We start from the raw sequence: 27,384 nt of genomic DNA, 5'->3' as shown, positions 1-27,384 counted from the left end.
AATAAAGAGCAGGTCATTCTTCCATTTGTTCAGGCCAGTGACTTTGGAGTCACCCTCATCTCCTCTCTCTCACACTTCACATTCATAACATCCTATTGCCTCACCCAGCTCCATGGCTACACACAGCCCAAATTATCATCAACAACTTGCTAATTGGACTCTGCTGCCACATTGCTTTCTTACAGTACTTTCTCAACATAGCAGCAAAAGGATCCTGTTAAAACATAAGCCCGATTAGGTCACTTTGTTCAAAACCTGCTAATAGTTTCCCAATTGACAAAAAATAGCCAAAGTCCTTGTAATGACTTCTAAGGCAATTGGCCGCCCGGCCCCTAGCTCCCTCTAACCACCTCCTTCTATTATGTAGTCTCACTCCAGGCCAGACACACTAGCCTTCCTGCAGCTCCTCAGATGTGCCAGAGTGCTCCTGCCTCAGGATGGATGCATTTGCTGCTCTCTGTGCCTAGAATACTCTTCTAATAACGTAATGTCTTACCCCCTCATTTTCTTCAGGTCATTTCTCAAATGCCACCTTTTCAATGAGTTCCTCATTGACCCCCCTTCATTTCCTGTCCTTCTTCCCCGATTGATCTTTATGAATAGCATTTAACAGTTTTCTAACATTCCATGTACTTGGCTTATTTACCTTGTTTATCGTTTGCTTCTGCTACGGTTGACCATAAGGGCCAAGATGTTTTTCCTTCCTATTTTGCTCATTGCTTTATCTCCAGAACATTGTCTGGCTCATAGAAGTTTCTCAATAAATATTTGTTGAATGAATGTCATCATGAATGAAATACTCCCCTCTTCATTTGTAAATAAAAGGACTTGATATACTTGGACTTGGAGAATACCTAAAGCGTGGGTCTTTTCGATATTTATGAGACAATGCAAGTACTAATATACCTAAGAGGAGAAAACTAGTTCATAGGATTTTTTTTTTTCCAGTTGTTATGCCTTGCTTCACACCGAGAAAAATGTAGCAAATTTTTGTATGTTGTAATATTGTAATATTTCTGCCGGAGAAGAAAAGGAAGCCTGACCCCAAAGAGAAAAATGTGAGTTAGTTGTCATCATTGCCAACTGTGTTAGGTCAACTCACAGGAGAAGAAGCAGAGTTAGGTCCAGCAGCAGGCACTTGATGGAACACAACTCTTAGAAAGGTTAGCTCCTCTTAACAAAAGAGGTAGAACAGGGTGGCTCTGGGCTGACCTAGAGTCTAACCATTAAAATCCTTCCATACCAAGTGATAAACAGCTGGAGCCACCACTCTCCTCTCCCCTCATTACTCTGGTCCCTGCTCCAGAACGCTTCAGACCTCTCTATAATAAAACAAGAAAAGACTTGAAGCCTCCCACCCAGATTTTGATTCAGAGTCACTAAAGCTAACTCTGATTAAATCTGAGGTTCACCTCCATTTCCTGTGCGCATGGAGTAGAGCCTCAAATACTACTTGGGCCTTTAAAACAATTAGGAGAACGACCCTCGGCAATATACTAGCTGAGAAAAAAGTGTAATGATGGGTGGGCAGTATTTAAATATCATCTTAAGTAGAATATTACGTTTAAATAAAAACATAATATTCTTACTGATATGTCTCTGTGTTCCACAACATTTACCTGCTATTTATAAAAGTAACAAATTTAGCAATCATTTGAGAAAAGGACAAAAATACTCCAAAAACAATGTGCACGTCACTTTTTAAAATATGTGATCTAAACATCAAAGGCAGTAGATGTTATTTTCTTTCTTGATGCATTCACTAATGTAAAACCCCATTAAGTCGTGCCATTCCTATCACAGAAGCTTATCAGAAAGAACGGAGTCGGTGAGCCATAAATAATTGCTGAACGCATGCAGTAATGGCAGAACTGGATTTGCTTCCCAGCTCTATGCTGAAAACTTGTTTTCCATGTTTTGACTGATTACTTTCATGAGTTCTATGCTGAAAACTGGTTTTCCCCTTTAGGTCAGATTCCCAATTACTGTCACTTATTGGTCTTTTCTATTACCTGATAAAAGTAACAAGTAAAAAGTCACAACATGAATTTCTCAGACAATTGTATCTGTTTGGGAATTAGAGTACTTAAATTTGGGTTATAATATAATAAAGCAGACAGCATAGAAAAAAAAAAAAGACACTTACTCACTTACTGGATGTACCAGTTAATAATGCAGATTTTTTTTCAATAGATGGAGTTGCACATATGTTGATATATATGCGATTTGATATGTATGCTGTGCTGTTTTGTTGTATTGAAAACAAGCTTTAAAACTTCATGTCAAATCTCCTGAAGGTGTTAACATCATAGATATTTTTACAGTTAAAAATGTCAAAATTTCATGCCAAAAAAAGAGAGCGATACTTTATTTTAAAGAAAAGTGCTGCTGAAAGTTATTGTATACTTCAGGAAGCTTATCGTGAACATGCTCCATCTCAAGATACTTGTAAACACTGGTTTAAACACTTTAAAGGTGATGATTTCGATGTGAAAGACAAAGAACGTCCAGGTCAGCTAAAAAAGTTTGAAGCCAACAATTACAAGCATCATTGGATGAAGATGCATGTCAAACTCAAGAACAACTTGCAGAAAGATTAAACGTTGCTCAGCAAACAATTTCTGGTCATTTATAAGCAATGGAAACGATTTTAAAGGAAGGAAAATGGGTGCCACATCAACTGAATGAAAGACAAATGGAAAAACAAAAAATCATCAGTAAAATGTTGTTTCAACAGCAGGAAAGAAAGTCTTTTTTGCATCGAATTGTGACTGGCGATGAAAAGTGGATTTATTTTGAGAATCCCAAATGCACAAAATCATGGTTTGATCCAGGTCAACCATCAACATCGACTGCAAGGCCAAATTGCTTCGGAAAGAAGACAATGCTCTGCGTTTGGTGGGATCAGGAAGGTGTTGTGTATTATGAGTTTCTAAAACCAGGTGAAACCGTTATTACTGATCGCTACCGACAACAAATAATCAATTTGAACCACGCTTTGATCCTGAAATGACCAGAATGGGCCAGAAGACATGGCAAAGTAATTTTGCTCCATGATGATGCACCACCACACACTTCAAAACCAGTTAAAGACATGTTAAAAGATGTTGCCTGGGAAGTATTAACCCACCCGCTGTATTCACAAGACCTTGCTCCTTCAGATTACCACTTGTTCCGATTGATGGCGCACTCACTTTCTGAGCAGCACTTCAAAACACATTAAGAAGTGGAAAATTGGCCCTGACCGGTTTGGCTCAGTGGATAGAGCTTCGGCCTGCAGACCAAAGGGTCCCAGGTTCGATTCCAGTCAAGGGCATGTACCTTGGTTGCGGGCACATCCCCAGTAGGGGGTGTGCAGGAGGCAGCTGATCGATGTTTCTAACTCTCTATCCCTCTCCCTTCCTCTCTGTAAAAAATCAATAAAATATTTAAAAAAAAAAAGAAGTGGAAAATTGGGTCTCTGAATGGCCTGCCTCAAAGCAAGAAAAGTTCTATTGGGACGGTATCCACAAATTACCTGAAAGATGGGGGAAATGTGTAGCTAGCGATCGACATTATTTTGAATAAAGCACTTTTGATGTTTCTCTTGAAATTATCGTGTTTTCTTTGGATTACAGAATCTGCATTATTAATCGGTTAATAGTTAAACCGAACTATTAACCAGTAAACAGTTAATCTGCATTATCAATCGGTTAATAATTAATCCACACTATCAACCAATTAACAATTAATTTGCATTATTAATTGGCTAATAATTAATCCACACTATTAACTGGTTAATAATTAATCTGCACTTTTAACCAGTTAACAGTTAATCTGCATTATTAATCGGTTAATAATCCGGACTATTAACTGGTTAATACTTAATCCATATTATTAACCGTAATAATGCGGATTTTGTAACCCAAAGAAAACACGATAATTTTAAGAGAAAAATTAAAAGTGCTTTATTCAAGTAATGTCCATCGCTAGCTACACATTCCCCCTTCTTTCAGGTAATTTGTGGATACCGTCCCAATAGAATTGTTCTTGTTTTGAGGCAGACCATTCAGAGACCCAAATTCCCACTTCCTCATACGTTTTGGAGTGCTGCTCAGAAAGTGCGTGTGCCGTCAATCGGAACAAATGGTAATCTGAAGGAGCAATACAACAAAATAGCATACATATCAAATTGCATATATATATATATATATATATATATATATATATATATATATATATATATTCATATGTGTAACTCCATCTATTGAAAAAAATCCACATTATCAACTGGTACACCTAGTATATACAAAGACTCACAAATTTATCTAAATCTATCCACAACTCAAAGACAGAAAAAAATAGACTCATATATTTCATTTATCACCCTAGAGCAGTGATGGCGAACCTTTTGAGCTCGGCGTGTCAGCATTTTGAAAAACCCTAACTTAACTCTGGTGCTGTGTCACATATAGAAATTTTTTTGATATTTGCAACCATAGTAAAACAAAGATTCATATTTTTGATATTTATTTTATATATTTAAATGCCATTTAACAAAGAAAAATCAACCAAAAAAATGAGTTCGCGTGTCAGAGGTTCGCCATCACTGCCCTAGAGGTTTTAAAATAAGCTAACTTTTTGTGCATGACATTTATATTTCTATGGATAAAGACTTTAAAATTTGTCAAAAACAACAAAACATTTGTTTCACAAATGCTAAAAAACTTCAATAGCATTTGTGAAGACATTTGACAAAATAATGCATTTTAGAAGGGTAAAGCCCTGAATGTTTTGGTGGAGCACATGTTCTATAACTTGATTCTGTGAGATTTAGACCCTTACCCCTGGAGGAATCCCTGGGCCTTGAGAAAGGGATGTTCTATATCTACATTGACGACAGACATCCCTTTCCTAGGTAAAAGCCTGCAGAAAAAGAAAGGGAATCTAAGTGAGAAGATCTAAAAGTTTCTGAATGTATTGTAGCCAAGAAAATGTGTGTGTACTGAGGGATATGAGTAGAATACACTTATCTAGCATACAATATTGGGGAGGCTCCTACCCCAAGAATAACTACTGTCAGAAAGCAGGCTAGCTAAACTACCACAGTTATTTCAATAAATCCATCATGAGTTCTCATAGAAAGTGTTAGAAGAAGAAAGAGAAAAGGCAAGAAAGGCCACCGAAGCCCACCCAGCAGCAATTTTAAACCCTATTTGTTTCTCTGTACTCCAGGAGTATGTTCCGCATAGCCCTCCAACAGTTCTATTCTTGCCTCAGTCAGGGTTGACTGGCCCAGTAATTTTGAGTGTGTTTGTCTAGCTGGAGCGAGGCTTCCAGGGGGTTTGCAAGTTGGAAGGCAGCCCAGTGTAATGATTACCAAACAAATGAGCTTTGGAGACATTGCCAGGGCTTGAACCAGGGAGCAAGGCATTCATTGCCGCTGCAACCTTCAGCCTCTTCACCTATAAATGTGCAAAAAGTAGGAATACCTACTTCAAAGGTGGCTTCGAAGCTTCAGTGAACGAGTGCATAAAAATTTAGCACAGTGCCTAGCATACAGTTCGTAATCTGTAAATATTAGCTAATATTATTGTACATAATTCATCTATCTTAAAGTATATGAAAGTGATCTGTAAATAAAATAAGCAAAGTATAATTATAAAGAATAGGGGTAAAGGAGATATTTATTCTAAAATTGCACTTTTGCTTTAGTGACAATGATGGTGGGAGTCCTATTATTAATCTCAGTTACAATAACCCTTAAAACCCCACAGCCTCCAACATTCAGGAACTTGTGACCAGGTCACTGCATAAGCATTTTGTGTAATTCACGTGTAAAAACTCCCCACTGTTAAGTCACCTCAGGCAGCCTCATCAGACCTTAAAGAAATTTAGCCCAGCCAGAGTGGCTCTGTGGTTGAGTGTCGACCTATGAACCAGGTCACAGTTCAATTCCCACTCAGGGCACATGCCCGGGTTTCAGGCTCCATCCCCAGTAGGGGGCCTGCAGAAGGGAGCCAATCAATAATTTTTTCTCATCATTGATGTTTCTATCTCTCTCTCTTCGTCTCTGAAATATATATATATATATATATATATATATATATATATATATATATATATATATATATATATTTATATATATGTATATATATATGTATAAATATTTATATATATATGTATATATATAATTACACACACACACACACACATATATATTACACACACACACACACACATATGTGTGTATATAAAGAAATTGAATGCCAGTTGGTTAAATTTTAGTGATGGGTATATGGCTGTATATTGTGGTATACAAATTTGAAATATTTCATAAATTTAACGTGAACAACTAAAATGAAAGAACTGCTTAGAACTGTCTTTAGCTTTTCTCATTAAGATAGATTTCCTTTGGTCAGATTATGACTGAAATTTTGAAAAAGGAGTTGAGATTAAATTATTTTTAAGTCCAAAGAATTTACAAACCAAGAAAACAGAGAGGTGTCTGCTTACTAGGGGAAAAATACTTTGGTTAATAATTCAAGATATTCAATTATTTACTTTAGTTAGAGTCACTAAATCTGCTTGCCACTAGAGAAAACTGCACCTCTAACAAGAATGCTTATCACTGAATTTTATGGCCTGTGAAAAGGAAATATTGCATAGAGAAAAAGAATACACCAGCGAAAGTGGCAAGGTCAAGTTGAAAAGCATGCCAGATAGTTAATCCTTGAGAATTCACACCCAGATCAGAATTCACTACTTCAAAATGGAACGAAGTTTAGCTGAATAAAATAGAATTGAATGGCATTCAGCAGATTTACTGAGTAACAGCTCTGTACTAGTTATTAGATCACTTATTAATTATAGGTGAATTATAAGATGTGGGCCATTTAAATAAATATATTCTGGATAGAAGAGTTAAATGAAAGAATATAAATAGAAAAATAAGAAAAAAGGTTGAATTAAAGGATGGCAATACAGAGGCTCAACTTCAATATTGAATATTTCTATTAGAAGCTTTTGGGTTTTTATTTCTATTTATAATATTATTTCCACATGTGGGAAGGGTGTGGTTGAAGGAAAGAACCTAAGCAATCCCTTAAAATTGTCTTAAAATTCATATAGATCTTTTTCTTCTTATGGAACATATTCATGTTATCTTTCTCCAACCTGGACATTCTCAATGGTATAAAACATTTTTAAATATTTTATAGCTGACACTAGCTATATCTAATTGACTATGAATTATATACCAATGACTGAACTTTTATATAATGGAAAGTCAAGCTGTAACTCTCTTAACTCTTGAGAGAAGAATTCTTTCTAACATAATTTTACAACTTATATAACAAATCAATTATTTTATACTTCAAAACAGTTATTATCTATACTAATAAAAGGGTAATATGCTAATTAAGGTGGATGTCTTCCGGACGTCCTTCCAGACATTCTTCTGGACAAAGCCTCAGCGGCTGCCACTGCCAGGGCTGGGCCAAGGCTCAGACAGCCGCTGCACCCAGCAGTGGCTGCAGCAGAGGCCTGATGAGGGCATCGCCTTCCCCTGATGGGCCAGTTGCCTCCCACAGAGGGAGGCCAGACTGCGGCTTAGGCCCGTTCTCCATGGGGAGCAGGCCTAAACCTTCAGTAGGACATCCCTTGAGGGCTCCCAGACTGTGAGAGGGGGCAGGCCAGTCTGAGGGACCCCCCCCAGGGCTCAAATTTTCATGTAGCGGGCCTCTCGTAACATAATACATATATAATAGAAGTATGAGGTATTATTTTAAATGAGCAAAATAGGTACAGCTGTGAAAGCAAGATTTTTGTCATAAAAATCATTTTTATTATTAATTTGATCATAAAACTAGCATGATATCATATGAGATACAAACAATACATACATTGGGGAGGGAAACAATCACTGTAAATCCGAACAAATCTAGATTGCCTCATAGGAATTTGTGTATCCCACCTTCTATGTATCTTTTACACCTGTTTATACACACACATACATGCATGCATATTTTGGCTTGTATTGGATGAAAGCATATGTGCCACTTCCTTTCTTTGTTTATGATTATTTCTTAAAGGAAATGCTGTATTTTTGTTGGGGCCAGGACAATTTCTTTTGCTGCCCTGAATCTTCTTATTCTACATACCCTTTTCCTTTTTGAGTAGTACTTCCTTCTAGCTCCCCGCAGAACTAGAATTTATGTCTTCTATTTTCTTATTCTCTATAATAATATGTTTTAAGATTTTTTCATGTATAGCACTGAAAGTCTTAGGCTATATAAGTCAACTTAGATTAGGAAAAAGTCATATCATATGAAAGTGAGGGGGTTTAGAAATAGGAGTGACATTTCAGGTACCATGTGACTATAATTACAGAAAAGAGAAATGGGCTTGGAGCTCTTAAATCCACACTATGTAAGCATTCACCGATTATGCCATTTTTAAGGATGTTCCTATCAATCTGCCAAAATACATGCTATGAAAGGCAACAATGAGATTAGAGATGGATTCATTTATGGACAGAGACAATAGAATAGTAAAGGCCTGGGAGGGGAGGGTGTGGGTGGAGGGGATCAATGGGAAAGAACAAACAAACAAACAAATGATAAATCAGTAATACTTTCAACAATAAAGATAAATTTTAAAAAAGAAAAGATTGTCAATGTTTCATGTTGCTACTGTACTACAGGGTTTTAAAATCCTCAGATGAGTAATACCAGGACTATCTGATTAACACTGGTCAAGCCAAAGGTCTATGCAACAAAGTACATTCATTTCTTAAAGATTAATTTTAAAAAGACAACGAAGAATAAAATAATTTTATAATATTAGAGTTGAAAGAGACTTTTGGAAATTTAGTTACAAAGCCCTAGTTGGGAGAAACCCAAGCCATAAAGAAGTTCATTGGCTTATTCCAGGTAGAAGACAAAGACGACAATGAGAAAAATAACAATGACAAACAAGAATGTAATAGTCCTATTAGGAGAATCCAAGACTATCTCTGGAGCCAGGCTAGGGCTTCTTCTGCCACAATAAACTTCCTTTCCAGCTTTCTCCATTCATACCAGAAAAGAAAAAAAAAGAACCCCCAAATTTTACAACCCGTGTTATATACACTTGCAAGGTTTTACATTTATTTTCCTGAAGCAATCTGTGCTTTCATTTACCAACCCCACCATACTTTAAGATAGCATGTAACCAAGTCACATTAGTGGTAATCCCTTATGTATACCATTTTTTAGATGCCCAAAGATCGTGAATAAAAAAAGACAAAATGAACCAGAGCTCAGGATCAAGTTAAAAGGACAGAGGGCGGTGGTAACCATGGTTCTTTGAGGTCATTGTGATCAAGACGAAGAGGTGTCTAGGGCAGGGTAGGAAAATGCTAAACATTTACAGATGAACTGAGTTTAAGCCCTCTACCAAGTAAAGTAGTGATCACGGGAACAAACTGGGACCAACTCCATTCATCCCAGAAAGAGAGTCAAAGCTGCAGGCCAGGCATTATCCTAATGACCCCACCATTTTTATCATTGTGGCTCCAAAATCAGGCCTGCTTCTCTCTGCTTTGTCCTCTGTTACTATAAGCTGGTTACCAGAAGAAGGCATGTCTCCCCCATGAGATCCCAATGTCACAGGGTAGAAAGACTAAATAAACTCCATACCATGAGATCTTGTAAAGAAAGACTCCTACCACTGATTATTTTCAGTGATGTCGTATTAACTCAGTATGCACCTCAGAGAGGCACAGTCTTGGAATACTAGAATAAAGAAGAAAAATCCACACTCATTTCAAAATTATCCTATTATGTTTTTTTTAATTATCTTAAGTTTTACATATGTCTCCTTTTCCCCCAAATGACCTCCTCTCCCCCCAACCATTCCCACCCTGGGCAAGCCTCTACTGCCCCAGTGTCTGTGTCCATTGGTTATGCTAATATGCACGCATACAAGTCCTTGGTTGTTTAATATTATTGTTCTTTAAAATTTAACGATTTTATAATGAATACAGTCCTTAACACTTAGGTCAAAGGCAAAGCTGGCAGAAACGTAAAAATGATGGCTCAGAAGATTTTTGTGAGCATTAAGTGAGTAATGTGCTTAGAACCTCGTCTGAAACATTGGTGAGTGCTACATAGATCATTAATCATTACTAATCATTACTACACTAATCATTACTGTCCCTATGAAATGATGAACCTTTGAAAATCTAGTGAAAACTACAATGACAAAGTTCATCTTCTCTCCTGGAAAGCCTTAAAAGAGGAAGCAGATTAGATACTATACAGTGTTGCTACATTTCTCTACTGAATGAAACAAGTCATATTTTTGGAAGAACAGACAGCTGTATCCCATATATCAAACTGCAAATGCCATGGCAACTACTGTTTCTAGGCAATTGTGGAAGTATGCGTGTGGTCCATGTTCTATATAATAAATATAAGTGGAAAGTAGAGGGGAAAACCAAACGTTATGTGGAGGAGAAACTAAAAAGAGGAATATTTCTTAAAGATTACAAATACATGCTCCATTACAACAACCTTAATGACTCTGTGTAAAACTAGGATTTAAAACTCATTAAGTGAAACTAAGATAAAAAATCTACTAACACATTTCATAAACACATGACAATCTATCATCTGCTTGTAAGCCACAGTAAGTGTTAAAAGATAAAATTGGGTAAAAGATGAATAACGTCAAACATTTTTTGAAAAACAATTAAATCAGCTGTCAAAAAAGTAACACTCTGAGTATTAAATTTCACTTGCATAATACTGGATGGCAAAGTATTTCAATTTCTCAATATTTGAGTGTTTGCCATAGAATGCAAAATGAGACCAAAGGAAAAGCCCAATCAAGATAATTCCTGACTGTGTTTCTAGCCAAAAGCAAATATCCTAAAGAAAACAAGGTACCAGGCTAGTAACCTGGGGAAAGCTGCTCTCTGATATATACACATGACTCCAAGCCACAAAGTCATACAAAATGTGCAAAAAGGAAGAATTCACCCACAGGTTCTGTGAATTCTATGTGTGATGATTATGCACAACTTCTGTCCAATTTTTTCCTGGTCTTCAAATGTAAAATAGGGTTAAAATGCTAATTTATCATCCAGGACATTCTTTGAACACTAATTTTATTAAAAGTGCTTCTCACAGACACTTGGTTAGCAGATACAGGGCAGATACAGTTCTGGATTTCTGAACTCAGTTTCAATCCCAGAATGATTAAGTCATTTTCAATTCCAGTCAATGTCATTGTGTCTGACTTCTGTCATGTGTGAAATAAATAGCAACCTTATGTAAATAACTTTATACATACAATCTTACTGTATATAACTATATGGATTTCATACAATAATGCATGTGATATGACTCATGTAAATAGCAGCAGGAGCCAAGTAGGACATATGCTGGGACACAAATGGCATTTCAAATCTTTAGGCAGAATTATATCCACATAATGCTCAAAAAGTACCAAGAAAAACTGCCAGAAGATTTCTAATTGGATAGTTCTTTCTCAGAGTGAACGTTTCTATAGAAGTATATTCACCCTTATAAGGAAAAAAACACAAGGCTTGAAATCATGTGAAAGAGAAGACAGAGAAATTTAGGGACATGAAAAAGGACACTGTAGCCACAACAACTGTCTTTGAAACATATTCTTTAGGTGGATAAAATAATTTTAGATGCAGTAATTTTAAAAAAAGGTTAGGATAAATTATTTTACTAACTTGGGTCTTCATTGAATCCTCTTTGGAAACTGCACAATTATTTGCAAATTGAGCTCAGAAAATCAACAGGCTTTCATGTGAATAGTTTCAGGTTAAATGACCAAATCACTATCCAAATACTTTAATTTGCCAGTATCGAGAAATGCCTTAGAAGACTGAGGCAAATTTTTAAAAACAGACATCCAAAAAGCATAAAATAGATGAAATTGACAGGTTTTTTTCCAAGCTACAGATAAACTGCCTTATCCATAAGCCTGTCTAAGGCCAACATAATACCAATGACTACTTAAAAGAACACTGAAATGAAATAAAAGCTCCAAATGAATAAAATTGATGCATTACTGTTATTTATCTCTCCAGCTCTGTTTTTTTGGCACTTCACCCACAACAGGTAAGCATTTTATATTTCTAATATAATGTAACTATTTCTAGTATTTTCTTTCTGCTTTATTAAAGGATGCTTTGGGGGAGAGAGGGTGGTGAGATTAGAAAAATCAGAATGCTGTAATTCTGTTTAACAGCGCACCCTTGTGGTTTACTTTTTAAACAATAAAAACTACGGGATATGAATGTACCCAATATTCTCCATGGACTTGGAAATTATTTAATCATTTTTTTATAGTTATTTTTTCCTAGCCTGCCATTATTTTCAATCATCAAATAGGTATAAAATGTCTATAATGATAATTACTATGTTTGATTTAAATGTAAAACAAGCAAGCAGTAAAATTAATAAAATTCACCCATAAATTTATAGTTCTGCTAAATTTCTTGAATATTTGCATCTGGCTACATAAACAACTTCAATTCAGAGGGCAATTTAATTTATATGCATTATGTAATATATATCACATTTTAGTTATTGGTCTTTAATCATTCAATACAACCTTGCCAAAATTCTGGCTTTTATGTAAAAATTTAAGAAAAATATTGCCAAGAACTACCTGGGCCAAATTACTATAAAAAAAATAAGCAATTTTTAAGTTATCAAGTACTTCTGAAAACTTACCATACATACATATAAAATACTAAAATTTAGTGATATTATGTGTGACAGACATTCTCACTGCATATACTATACCCAGCTGCGTGGAAGCAATGCTAAAAGTTTACTTATCGATTTCCTTGAACACATACTATGTTACAGAATTTTGCTGGGGAACACAATTCTGCCCTCTAGTTGGGAAAGAGGAAAGGAAGAAAATTAACAAAGTTAAAAACTTTAAACAATAACATAACCCTAATGTTTATCCTTAGAGGATGGAGTACTTACACCATCCCATATTATGCTGTATGGGATGAATTATTATGTAGCCTTTGAAATGAGGAAACCCTTTATGTGCTGGTACATATCCAAAATACACCATTCAGTACCAAAAGGTGAGTTATAACATAGTGCATAATATATGAATACATACACAAGGAAATGTTATTCACCCATGAGAAAGCTGGAAATCCTGCCATTGTGACAACATGGATGGAGCTTGAGGATAATATAAAATGAAATATGCCAGACAATGAGAGGCAAATAGTGCATGGTAACATTTATATGTAGAATCTAAAAAAGTCAAACTCATAGAAACAGAGAGTGAAAAAGGTTGCCGGGGGGGGTGGAGGATATAGGGAGTCGGTGGGGCAATGGGACAAACTTTCAGCTGTAAAATGAATAAGGTCTGCGGTTCTAATGTAAAAATGATGACTATAGTTGATAACACTGTTAATAACTGAAATTTGCTAAAAGAGTAGAACTTAAGTACTCTTAGAGAGAGGTCAGGGAGAGAGAGATGTGAGGTGATAAATGTGTAACTAGATGGTGGGAATTCTTCCACAATGTATACCTATTTCAAATCACCATGATGCACATTTTAAATATCTTACAATTTTATTTGTCAATTACGGCTCAATAAAGCTAAAAAGAAAGAAAAAAAGAACAAAGGAGAAAGAAAGAAAAAACAAAGAAACAAAGAAAGAATAGAACCCCACCCTCCCTAAAATTGTGATCAGTTTGTAGAGAACCTTGAATGCCCAAAAAGTAACAGCCAGCTACCCAAAGTCTTGAACTGAGAAGTGCTAATTACAAAATATAAAAGTAGCAACTTGACACATTCTTTCATTATGAAAACAAGATGTGAAAGACAAGTTAAGTACTGATCTTCTCCTTACCCTCTGCCTGGGTTTCTCTAGGATCAGACTTCAGGAGAGAGAATGAAAATGAGGGACAAGTGGACATGGTGAAGAGAGATGGAGTGAAGGATTGCTCACTAATTGGATATGAAAAGAAAAAAATAATAAACGTCAAAGATGATCTTGAGCTTTTCAATATGGGGAAAAAAAGAGTGAGTTTGATTTCCAATATTCTGATTTCCAGGTAGTAATGAGCCAAGAAGCAACCATGAGTTTAAACTGCAACAGGAAAAATGTTGGAATTGGAATTACAAAGTTGATGCATTAGTTTCTTAGGGCTGCCATAACACATTACCATGACTGGGTGGCTTAAAACAACAAAAATTATTCTTTCACAGCAGGGGTCCTCAAACTATAGCCCGCAGGCCACATGCAAATACAAATATTGTATTTGTTCCCGTTTTGTTTTTTTTTATTTCAAAATAAGATATGTGCAGTGTGCATAGGAATTTGTTCATAGCTTTTTTTAAAACTATAGTCCGGCCCTCCAACGGTCTGAGGGACAGTGAACTGGCCCCCTGTTTAAAAAGTTTGAGGACCCCTGATGTAGAGTAGCTATGTACAGGCAGATGCCAGTATATCTCCCTGAGACTCTCTGAGTAAAGTAAAACACATATATACAGTTGGAAACTCATGAAAGTGACACAAAGATTGTGTTGCTGTTAAAAGAAAAATGTTCAAAAATGAGTATTTCCATTCCTAATAGATACAAGCAAAAGCCTCCAGTTATTCCGTATAGAGCAGCACTTTACGGTTTACAGATGACTTATTTTCTTGAATGTGAAAGCTACTTAAAATGGATATATTTACTCTTTGAAAAAATTTTTTTAATTGATTTCAGAGAGGAAAGGAAGAGAGATAGAAACATCAAAATGATGAGAGAGAATCATTGATTGGCTGCCTCCTGAACATCCCTTACTGAGGATTCAGCCTGGGCATCTGCCCTGACCGTGAATGAACCTTGACCTCCTATTTCATAGGTCAACGCTCAACCACTGAACCATGCCAGCTGGGCAATATATTTATTCTTTACTGCATCATAGAACTGTACATATCTAGGAGAACCAATATGGCGACATAGGTTAACGCCGGAGTTTGATGCTTTGAACAACTACTTCAAAAGTGAAACTAAAAGACGGAACGGACATCACGCAGAACCACAGGAACGCTGGCTGAGTGGAAGTCCTACAACTAGGAGGAAAGAGAAACGCATACGGACACTCAGAGGAGGCGCAGTGCTGAAGTCAAATTCTGAGGTGCGGAGTGCGCAGAGCGGGCTGGCGGCGGAGGGCACAGTTGTTGTTTTCAATCGGGAGGGAGTCGCAGACTCTGAGCTCCAGATACAGGCGAGTCTTTAGGGACCCAGACTCAAACGGGAGAAGCGGGACTGTCTGGCTTCGGTCAGAGCGAGTGCAACTTTCTCTCCGAGCTTTCCAGCGGGTGCTGGGACTCAGAGAGGCAGAGCCTCTGGGGACAGGACTGAGAGCTGCCATAACTGCTCTCTCCGGCCCACCCTGTTGATCCTGTGCAACCCGCCCTACCCAAGCCCTGCACAGAGGCATTTGCCGGATAGCCTCAGGCAAAGGCTAGATTAGCACCTCCCTAGAGGACAGAAGTTCTCTCACTGCTGACACAGCTGATTCTCATAGCCACTTGGCCTGGAGGTCAAACCCTCCCTGGTATTAGCTACAACAATCAAGGTTTAACTATAAGACTGCGAACAAAGACCACTAGGGGGTGCACCAAGGAAGCATAACAAAATGCGGAGACAAAGAAACAGGACAAAATTGTCAATGGAAGATATAGAGTTCAGAACCACACTTTTAAGGTCCCTCAAGAACTGTTTAGAAGCCGCCGATAAACTTAATGAGATCTACAAGAAAACTAATGAGACCCTCGATGTTATATTGGGGAACCAACTAGAAATTAAGCATACACGGACTGAAATAACGAATATTATACAGACTCCCGACAGCAGACCAGAGGAGCGCAAGAATCAAGTCAATGATTTGAAATGTGAGGAAGCAAAAAACACCCAACCGGAAAAGCAAAATGAAAAAAGAATCCAAAAATGCGAGGATAGTGTAAGGAGCCTCTGGGACAGCTTCAAGCGTACCAACATCAGAATTATAGGGGTGCCAGAAGATGAGAGAGACCAAGATATTGAAAACCAATTTGAAGAAATAATGACAGAAAACTTCCCCCACCTGGTGAAAGAAATGGACTTACAGGTCCAAGAAGCGCGGAGAACCCCAAACAAAAGGAATCCAAAGAGGACCACACCAAGACACATCATCATTAAAATGCCAAGAGCAAAAGATAAAGAGAGAATCTTAAAAACAGCAAGAGAAAGTAACTCAGTTACCTACAAGGGAGTACCCATAGACTGTCAGCTGATTTCTCAACAGAAACTTTTCAGGCCAGAAGGGAGTGGCAAGAAATATTCAAAGTGATGAATACCAAGAACCTACAACCAAGATTACTTTATTCCAGCAAAGCTATCATTCAGAATTAAAGGTCAGATAAAGAGCTTCACAGATAAGGAAAAGCTAAAGGAGTTCATCACCACCAAACCAGTATTATATGAAATGCTGAAAGGTATCCTTTAAGAAGAGGAAGAAGAAGGAAAAGGTAAAGATACAAATTATGAACAACAAATATGCATCTATCAACAAGTGAATCTAAGAACCAAGTGAATAAATAATCTAGTGAACAGAATGAACTGGTGATTATAATAGAATCGGGGACATAGAAAGGGAATGGACTGACTATTCTTGGGGGGGAAAGGGGTGTGGGAGATTCGGGAAGAGACTGGACAAAAATCATGCACCTATGGATGAGGACAGTGGGTGGGGAGTGAGGGCGGAGGGTGGGGCGGGAACTGGGAGGAGGGGAGTTATGGGGGGGAAAAAAGAGGAACAAATGTAATAATCTGAACAATAAAGATTTAATTAAAAAAAAAAGAACTGTACATATCTAGAGAACCTCTTCCCAGCATTAATCTTACTAGTGACTACTTATTCACCTTATTGCATATTAGTAACTGTTACTAACCTTATTAGTAGCCTATGTGGAAAAAGACAAGTAGGTAAGAGGAAAAACAGATTGTCCTGTGCCCAGCCTGAAACAAAACAAAACAAAACAAAACAAAATTCCGCACCTTATCTGTCTCATCCACACTCATGGATTTCATGACACCATAAGCTGGCCTCTCCTGGACGTGAGCGAGGTTCTGGGGGACGCTCTGAGAGGCTGACATCGGAGGCAACGGAGCCCGCCTCTTCTTGGGTGCGTCCGATGGCAGGGTGTTCGAAATGTATGTCTTGGAAATGGTATTGGACCTTGTAAAAGTTGGGCGATTATTACTCACTAGAGGGGTCGCTGGGGCACTTGCAGTCTAATAAAGAATGAGAAGACAAAATCTCTATGTAAATTCAAGACAAAAAGGCACATGTAATTAAACACAGATTCGAAGAATCTTATAAAATGATAAATAAGAAAATACTTACTTGATCCCGCTTTTTCTTACTGCGCTGAAAAAAGCTGAAAAACTTTTTATTTTCTTTCTCCTTCATAATGTCGAAGTTTTGTGATATTTGGCAGGACTCTAAAATAGAAAAAGAGGGCCTTTTTGTTCGTCATATGTTCATTTCCAAGATTTCTCATAATTACTTGCCTCTAAAAAATGTGTTTTGTTATAAAAGCTACTCTTTATGGTCCACTATGAACCAGGTACTCTTCTAGACACCTTATATATTATTCAATTCTCAAAGTAATGGGTAAATTTAGTATTATTGTTTCTATTTCACAGTGGAGGAAACTAAAGTTTAGAGAAATTAAAATACTCAGGGTGAATAATCAAAAAATTACAGAGCTATGACAAACTCAATTCTTTGTAACTTGAAAGTCTGTGTTCCATAAGTAATTACCAACATTTCAAAGTACAAAGCTTCAAATTAAATGAGATAAAAAAATTGCTACATACAATTTGTCCCTTTGTTTATTTTGAACTATATTTTTGTGTCAGAGCTAAATTATGATAAAATGTTTTATTCTCTAAAACATGATTCATTATAGTTTCTTAGTACTTTATTATATGTTTCATAAATGATATTCCTTTAATCCAATAGTTCTAAACTAGGGGTGATTCCCCTGCACACCCCAGAAGATATTTGAAAATGTTGGGGACAATTTTGGTTGTCACACTGAGGGGTTAGGGTGAGGAGAATGTGTTATTGGTATCTGCTGGGTAGAGACCAATGATGCTACTAAACATACTACAATGTCCAAGACAGCCCCTCAACAACATAGAATTACCGGATCCCAAATGTCAATTGTAGCAAGATTAAAAGAAATCACACTTTAATTAGAATGACAAATTTCAAGCCTCAAGGTAACATATGTAATACTTCACTCTCCAAGAAGTCTTTCTGAATGTCAACTGAAAGAGCCTATAACCAAAGACAAGTCCAACAGTGCTAAGTCACCTGGCCCAGACTGTCTTTCTACCATTTCACACTAATGGGAACTATGATTGCTTAAGAATGATTGATTATGTTTTGATATCAAAGATGAACCTGTAATATCTAGTCATACCAGAGAGAAATCAAACAAAATCTACTGGGGTGGTTTTAAAATAACTCAAGGATAAATCTCATATGGTTTCTACTGGCAAAAGTCCAGACAATTTGGACTTAAGAATAACTCAACACCCTGGCCGGTGTGGTCAAGTTGCTTGAGTGTCGTCTTGTTCATCAAAAGGTTGCCAGTTCGATTCCTGGTCAGGGCACATGCCCAGGTTTTGGGTTTTGTCCCTGGTCTGGGAACATATGGGAGGCAACCAACCGATTGATGTTTCTCTCTCTCCCTCGTGCTTCCTCTCTCTCTCTCAAATCAATAAAAACATATATATATATATTTTAAAAAAATAACTCAACAAACTGAAACATAACACATATATTTAATTCCATGAATTCATAGTGATACAAAAAAAGTAATTGGTCCTCATTGTTCATCTTTATAGGTAACCATTATTTTAAAAACTAATGAAGGGAAAGAATCACACTTTCCTGCCTTTTTTGAATGAATTCTGCGTAGATAGACAAATAGCTGACACGGGGAGATTTGCCTTTTTAGAAATATCTCAACTAATAGTTAAAGGAATATTTGCAATAGATAATGACCATTTTTCAAATCTTAATTAACTACAATATAGCAATGATTATATATGGCTAACATAAAAAAAGATAACTTGTCATTATATTTCTGCAAATGGAACTACACAATACCACCCATGAAATATTCTTGCCAAAAATATCTCAACAAGATTCTAGATTTAACTATCAACTTATAGGAAATAAGATAGGGAAATATGTGAAGAGGCATCACAGGACACCATTAGCAACAGTCTGAATGTGGGGAATTCTGTAAGACAAATGACCTGGTTTACTCAATAAATAAATTGAAAAAATATTTTAATAGAGAGATAAGGAGTGGAGATCTGTAAATTTTTAAAAGCATCTCTACTAAGAAACATATGGGCTTTATGGTAAATCACAGTGTAATCTCAGTGACAGGAAACAAAGTATTATATCTAGAAACTGGTGGATATAGGTAAAGTAGCAGTTAGGAGCAAATGTACAGCCTTAATTAAAATCTTATATTTACCTATTATTTAGGGGTAAATGTATAGTATTTTTACTTAAAAAGGAATGTTTAAAAATTAAATTATGACAAAGTAGTGCTATCCAGGAAAGCAATAACTACTAGTAAATTAACACAATATGCCCTACTAACAAGGAGAAATATATTTCACAAAATAAAACTTTATAAATCTGATCCTTCAAATCTTAAATAAGCAATATGCATTTGCTACCATGAGTTTATTGACAATGCTAACAACTAATAGTAATTGGTATGTGGTAGCACACCACGGTTAAAGATTTTTTACATGCCTAATTTATTTCTTGGAAGAATTCTGTGAGGTAGATATTGTAAGTTATCATTGTGAGCCCCTTTTCTTAAGTTGTGGGATGTAAAGAATGGAAGCAGGCAGTATCACCCCATTACATATCTGAGGACCTACGTGACCAGAGAGTTTGAATAATGTCCAAAACACATGGACATTAAATGGTATAACTGAAACTGATTTCCATTTAAAGAACATTTTTTAATGACTTTTTTTTTAAAGGAATGCTACTATTTCATTTTAAGATAGAATCCCCCATTAATTGAATGTATAAATACACAATGAAATTTAGTTGGAACAGTAGATGGAAAATTCACATACTGGTACAGTGCAATAAATATAACCACATTATTTCATATAGTTACTTTTTTAAGTAGTTTCCAGGTGCCCATTCATCTACTATACACACTGGTTACCCCCTAAATCTTCACTTAATGCTCTATGCCAGGGATCACTGTAAGTCACAGTTAAACACTAAGGCAAAGAAGGGCTTGAGCTTACTTAGAAAGCAACTCAAATACTGTAGTTTCCTGTTTCCAGAAGAGAGGCTGTAAGTAATGGCATGCAAAATTCTAAACTTCCCGATCATATCAGATAAAGTTAGGAGATGGGCGGGGGGTGGGGTGGGGGGGAGGTATTTACAGCAATTGGACTAACCCTGTAGATTCTGACACTGTCAGAGGAGCTTTCTTAATTTTCCTATTCCAGTGTCTTATGGTTATATTCATAACACTTAATACTCTGAATAAACCACATATGTTTTTGGCTGGAAGGGGTATTTGAAATCAATGCATTCAGCATCTTCAAAATGAGGCCAACAAGATTATGGGATTCACTTGAACGGCAAAGGTAGGAGCAAAAGCCAAGTAAAAGTAACAAAATAAAGTTTGCAGGAATAGAACCACAAAGACAACTTTTTCCAATCTCTTTATGGCATAGAAATAGAAGGTTAGATCCTAACAGATAAAGCTATCTGCCCTATTTGTCAAATGAGCTTGTCAATTCAAATGCCTGCCCTCTGATTAACCAGTATATACTTCACATAGGAAATTTTAATTCCTTTGATTAGGCGCCTATTCATTAGACACTAATAATAGATAATCATACTATTATTTATGTGGGCTTAATTCTTGGAATTGGGACATTCATTGTACCCTGGAAAAATTGAAAATGGGAAAGAAAGAAGATTCTAATAATACAAAATGTGTACATTTTATTGTGCTCTTTTTTTTTTTTTTTTTTTTTTTTTTTTTTTTAGTAGGGTGGTAATTATTACAGTAATCAACTATCTGAGCCTACTCCTTTTTAATGGGTGGAAAACTTCCAGACTTTATTATTATTGGCTATTTTTAATAAAGTTTTCACTATGAAAGGAATACATTTCCATTATAAAATTCTGTAATATAAAGAAAAAGATGAAAAGTCATCCATAGCCCTACCACCCAAAGGTAACCACTATAAAATTTTTTATGTATTTTCTTTCAGAAATTTCATGTAAAAGTTTTTTATACCTGCATTAAAAGCTAATTTTAGTATAAGCCATTTTCCAAGTTATTACAAAATATTCACAACTTAATGGTTGCAAAAATTCTTTATGATTAATATACCCTGATTATTATGAAAAATAGTTCAATGAAAATAATCTAAGATTCTTTCAGGGTACAACCAAACTATCAGCATTTGTATCCAATAAAGATCCTAGCAAAATCGTTTTTTGTCTGAGAGTCAAGAATATACTTCTTACATTCTTAGGTTAATATTAATTTTAAAATATAATTATTGTATTAAATTGAGAAATCAAGGAGAACCTTATAAATTATTTTTCAGGAAATAAAACATGAAGACTATCTCGGTTAAAAAAATTTTTACACATTAGTAATATTAAGAAAGCAAGTAAAATTAGAAGCTTACTTTCCATTTACCAATAGAAATAGATATTTCACATTATGTTTTGTTTCTACTGATTCATATGTCTTACCTTGTAAAGATGATTTATTGGAGGCAGTAACAGAAGTGGCTACAGAGGGGGGGGTAAAAGAGGGTAAATTGACTTAAAGATGATGTTTGTTCAAGTATATAACATCACTGAGTTGAAATAGTTGTCTATAGACTTACATAAAGCACAATCTCAGGATCAAGTGTGAAGTTCCCTATGTACAGAAGATGTAAGTAATTGCCTCCTTTACTAAACTTTTTTCTCTCCTAATAAAACAGATTCATATTGAGTAAATAAGCTTGCATTTCTCTATTAGACATCATGCAAACCAACATTATCTAATTTTAATACACTAAATTTTCCCTTATAGATTAATATTGAAAATTACTGGTATTTCTATTTAGAGAAATTTTGGAATTAAACTGATACATTTTTTAAGCCAGTTAATTTTGGGTCTGACCTTAGGAAAAATAATTAGCAAGAAACTTCCAAATTTGAATGATAATTAAGACTCCACCAAAATTATGGTGAGTCTACAGTAATTCATGCTTGATTAGAACCATAATGAATTTACATGTAAATTTTTTATTTTCTGTTTAAAGCTCCAAGCCACAAAGAATTAAGTTAAATTCCACTAAAAAAAGTATTCATAGGTAGATGGAAAAGTATAAAATGTGATGATAGCTAAAAAAGACAAGTTTTTATTTCAATTTCAATAATTGAAATCAAATTAAAATACATTTTATTTTGTTTTCTCTTCTTAGTCCCACTGCCATGTATTGACTTCTATCCATAGGATCCATTTAAAGTGCCATTATGAACTTGAGAAAAACTATACATAAACACAATACACATATACATATATGTACATCCTGTCAAATGAATAAAACAAAAAGTCTTACCTCTGCTGATATCCATGGCATATAATTCTCTTAGTCCCAGGTCATTCAGAGATTTTGTCAAGTCGAGTGGCTCCTGAGACTGATAATCCTTCAACAACAGCGTATGTAACGGATCAAACTCACATTTGCTGCATATAATGGGGGCTAGTTCTTGGAGTGATGCATGTGGGCTAACTCTCACTATTGCCTTCTGCGTTTTCTTAAAGTTGATCACTACTCTCACAGTTTTCTGAAACACAGATTAAAGCCATAGTTATACCATAATATACTGAAATAAACATTCTACAATGATATCTAGAGTAATGAGAAATCTACAAGTATATATTCATACAATACACAGAATTTTTTATTTTAGTGTAAGATTTGTATTGATTAATATTACTTCCTAATCCAAATCAGATTCTTAGAAACAGTTTGCTTATTAAATATAGATTAAATTCACACCCTTGTATAGTAAAGTAGTAAGTCGATTTAAATCCAAAAAGAAACGGATATCTTTGCTTTGTTCCTTAAAATATTTACTTTAAAATTAACAAACAGACATAATAATACAGAATTATGCATGTTTTATTCTATCCTTTATTTGTGGAATATTTACTTTTTAATAGTTTGTTAGATGTCAAAAAAGGGTTATTTTGTTTAAACACTAACATTTTTTAACTTCTTTTTGAAATAAGTTAAATGAGACAATCCACGCAAAGAACTTATCATAGTGTCTGGCACATAGTAAATTACAATAAATAAACATTAGCTATTATTACTACCTATTGTCACTATTATTATTACTACTTTGGCTAATTTTAATATATTAGTAACTAGTATTAAAGTGTTCCTTATTTATATAGTTAATGCTACTAATTCAAAATTATTGAGATTTTAAGCATCTGATCATTTTAATGTAACTGAATTAAATCCTATATATAAATAGAACTTTGAAACATGTGACCATGCTCAGTGAAATCTACAGATTGCAGATCCTCAAACTTAACATGTATTCATAAAACTGAAACACCACATATTATGCCATGCTATCGCATAAATAATACTATCTCTATCTAGATAAATAGCATATATATCTAGATATATAATCTAATAACCTAATTAATATTCAACCACCTTTTATAGAGAGCAAGTATGTTTTAGGATTGTAAAAAAATTACCTTTATTTGTAAAAAAAAAATTTAAGAATATAAAGAGCCCTAACCGGTTTGGCTCAGTGGATAGAGCATCAGCCTGTGGACTGAAGGGTCCCAGGTTCAATTCCGGTCAAGGGCATGTACCTTGGTTGCAGGCACATCCCCAATAAGCGGGTGTGCAGGAGGCAGCTGAAAGATGTTTCTCTCTCATCGATGTTTCTAACTCTCTATCCCTTTCCCTTCTTCTCTGTAAAAAATCAATAAAATATATTTTTTTAAAAAGAATATAAAGAAAATGTGAGAATATGTACATTCAAGTCATCTGTAAATAAACTATTAATATATAAACCTTTATATATTTCCTGAAGTTAAAAATGGTTGGTGTTGTTGCTAATGAAAGAATATTTCTTGAAACCCATAAGCTTCTACCTCTATTGCTTATAAAGAACAATTATATAAAGAATTGATAATATTAGAGTATTTTGGTTAAAATTTTTGCTTAAAATCCATACATTACAGAAAACTGAGCCATTGTGTAGCTCAAATGAAAAATAATGTATAAGTTAATAAGTTACAACCACCACTTTTCAAGTAAATGAAGCCAAAAATATTTGAATAAATTCTTAAACAAATGTCTTTCCTTTCTTTTAAGTTTATTTAGAGATAGAAGTAATGAGCCATGGAAGAAGTGAGACCATGCTGCCCAGGAAACAAGTTACAGAGTCAAAATAAGGGGAAAGAGAGAGAGATGGAAATAGAGATGAATTTTCATTAAAAAGTTCTAAAACCTTCCTGTACATATAAAATATGTTTTAAAAGAGTAGACTGAAATACAGATGATTCATAATTGTCAGATTCTAACACTGACATATAGATCACTTTAGAGCATCTAAAATCTAAAGCATTTCCCAAATTCTACTTAACCCAAGGATCAATAACCAACTGAATCCTAAAAAAAGTTGTCTATGAAAATATGACAGTCATGTTCACATCAAATTTGACCAGGAAAGGCGATTATATTTTATTTATAATGAACTAAAGATAATGGCTGGAAAAGCAACTTAGTATTTTAGCCATAAGATATCAAAATATACAGTGAAATTCTTACCTCTGGTATTATAGGTGTAGGTTTTTTCTTATCCAGAACTTTCGGCCTTAAAATTACTTTCTCCACCTCCAACATTCCTATTGGTGTGTTTGGCTTAAATTTAATGGGGTTCTTTTCAGCTGACAGCAGATCGATTGTGTAACTTGATGGATTCAAGTGATACTGGGCACAGAGGAATATCAGCAAATCCATCATAGGTTTACTGTAAAACAAAAGTAATGCAGATCATAAAACAATTTCAGCAACTGTTAAAGTTGACTGAGGCACTAAAACACTGTGTAAAGGTCCTATTTCCATGGGTTGAGGTACAGGTTGGTAAGTTTTACTTGAGGGTAAGCAGGTGGCCACTAATGTTTCCACTAAGATATTTAAATGTCAGTAAAAACAAACAAAAAAACACACAAACTATTCTTCAATGTCATAACTAGAGATATGATTCTGGCTATGGCTTTCAGACAGGAAAATGAGGCTAGCAATCTCCCTACCTATATGATAATTTTAATTTAGTACATCTGTCCTCATATGCACCTAATCCCCATTCTCCTAAATGGAATACCCAGGTTTCTAGCTTCTCTGGTTCAGTTTTTCCAGAGAGGCAGTCTCCCACCAAGGAAGGGTAGTTGTCTGACATTGTGTAGTGTTGGGGTCAAAAATACTTAAAGATTCCCAAACCGTCCCCCATGTTCAGCTCCCTACCTCAACCTCAGCTTTTTGTGGTTGCTGTCCAACCTCAGGCCATTCCAATCTCCATAGGATAAAGAGGTATGCTTTACAATAGTACCCTCACCCCCCTTCTCTCCCCTGCCCCTACATACAAGTGGTACCTTATTATACATATATCAGGGAAAATGAATAAAAGACTTGAAGTCCCTCAGTAAAAAAAAAAATGTTCTCTGGAATAAGTTTTCAGTCCTCAAAATATGTTCCCTATGTCTTTATTAGATGCTTTCACAATAATATTTAGAAATGTTATGTCCTTCTCTTGACATAACATGCTCATACATAAATTTGTTTACAGCTCAAATTTTTGCTTTGGATAGTACTTACTAAATTTCACTTAGAGGTAGACTAGCATAATGGTATTGTTGAAGTTTATGTAACAGTACTCTATGTGAGCAAATTGATATTACGTACCAATTCTAAACTTGAAAATGGTGCCTTCTTTTTCTGATAGTAAAAAAGGTGAAGAAGGATTAGGCAATGTCTAGGTAAATACAATCCTATATAATAAAAGCATAGTATGCAAATTGTCCCCTTGACCAGGAGTTTGGGAGTTTGGCCAGGGGGGCAGGGCCAGCCAGGGGAAGGGAGGGAGGCCCTGGCCCACAGCAGGTGGCCAGGGGAAGGGAAGGAGTACCCGGCAGGCAGCCACAAGGTACCCTATCAGTCATGAATTTCATGCACCGGGCTGCTAGTATAATTATAAATACAGTTGATCTGGAAGAAGAGAAAGCTTTTACAGCCAACCTAATGGAACACTGTCCACTATTGCCTGAGTAAATGGTGATATGTTCAGATTATAGCTCTCTTTCTCTCTATATATAAACATGTCAAGTAATACATATGAATACTAAACTTACATTTTGAAAATCATTTCTTAAAGGTATAGTTCTTTAGAATTTAAAAAACCAAAATGTTCAGTATTTTAGAAATACACAGTACAAGTTAATAAGACAAAAGTAGCTACTGATGTAAAGTTTGTTTGTTTCTGTTTGGTTAATCCCTATTTTTTTTTTTATCATTTGAAACCCTTTTATGTACAAACATATAAACATTTAAGGAAAAACATTTTCCATTTTTAAAAGGTAAGAACAATTTAACACTCTTTATATACACTTCTTATTGAACCCTTCTGATATGCCTTAATGAATTATTGTTTTAATCTGTGATACATTAATTTTATAATTTAATAGATAGGGCCAAGAATATTATAAAAATGGCCTACTGGCCCTAACCGATTTGGCTCAGTGGATAGAGCGTCGGCCTGCGGACTGAAAGGCCCCAGGTTCAATTCCGGTCAAGGGCATGTACCTTGGTTGCGGGCATATCCCCAGTGGGAGATGTGCAGGAGGCAGCTGATCGATGTTTCTCTCTCATCGATGTTTCTAACTCTCTATCTCTCTCCCTTCCTCTCTGTAAAAAATCAATAAAATATATTTTTTAAAAAAAATGGCCTACTGCCTCAATCAATTTGGTCATCTATAATCTGTGGGTGAAAGGGGTTCTACGGAATGTTACCTCACAGGGTGATTAGATCATACATTCTTAACTGGGCATATCTTTGTCTTAAGCAAGCCCTGTCCATTGCTTTTATGCATCTAGGTTAATACACCTTTGAAATAAGCATAACTACCTTCAGGAGAGCACATAATCTTAATTATCCTGTAACTCAATCCCTGCCTTGCTTTCTCCCACCTTCATG

General features: G+C 35.5%; 1 protein-coding gene across 10 annotated transcripts in view; it reads right to left on the bottom strand.

The window, feature by feature from the left end:
* COBLL1 (cordon-bleu WH2 repeat protein like 1) overlaps nucleotides 1–27,384 on the bottom strand; it is a 159,957-nt gene that overhangs the window by 24,534 nt on the left and 108,039 nt on the right. For 6 of the 10 annotated variants that reach the window (XM_059704245.1, XM_059704242.1, XM_059704244.1 and 3 more), the window contains 5 exons: nucleotides 24,963–25,164; nucleotides 22,719–22,947; nucleotides 21,859–21,897; nucleotides 17,422–17,519; nucleotides 17,073–17,309 (listed from right to left, as the gene is read on the bottom strand). In XM_059704245.1, the coding sequence (XP_059560228.1) occupies nucleotides 17,073–17,309; nucleotides 17,422–17,519; nucleotides 21,859–21,897; nucleotides 22,719–22,947; nucleotides 24,963–25,164 (805 nt within the window). Of the gene's footprint in view, nucleotides 1–17,072; nucleotides 17,310–17,421; nucleotides 17,520–21,858; nucleotides 21,898–22,718; nucleotides 22,948–24,962; nucleotides 25,165–26,096; nucleotides 26,130–27,384 lie in introns of all 10 variants that reach the window. The other 4 variants (XM_059704246.1, XM_059704252.1, XM_059704249.1 and 1 more) reach the window with 2 other exon arrangements.

This window comes from Myotis daubentonii, chromosome 7 (assembly GCF_963259705.1).
Source record: "Myotis daubentonii chromosome 7, mMyoDau2.1, whole genome shotgun sequence".
Lineage (NCBI taxonomy): Eukaryota > Metazoa > Chordata > Mammalia > Chiroptera > Vespertilionidae > Myotis > Myotis daubentonii.
Note: the sequence above shows the minus strand (reverse complement) of the source record. Positions and strands in the feature narration are given on the sequence as shown.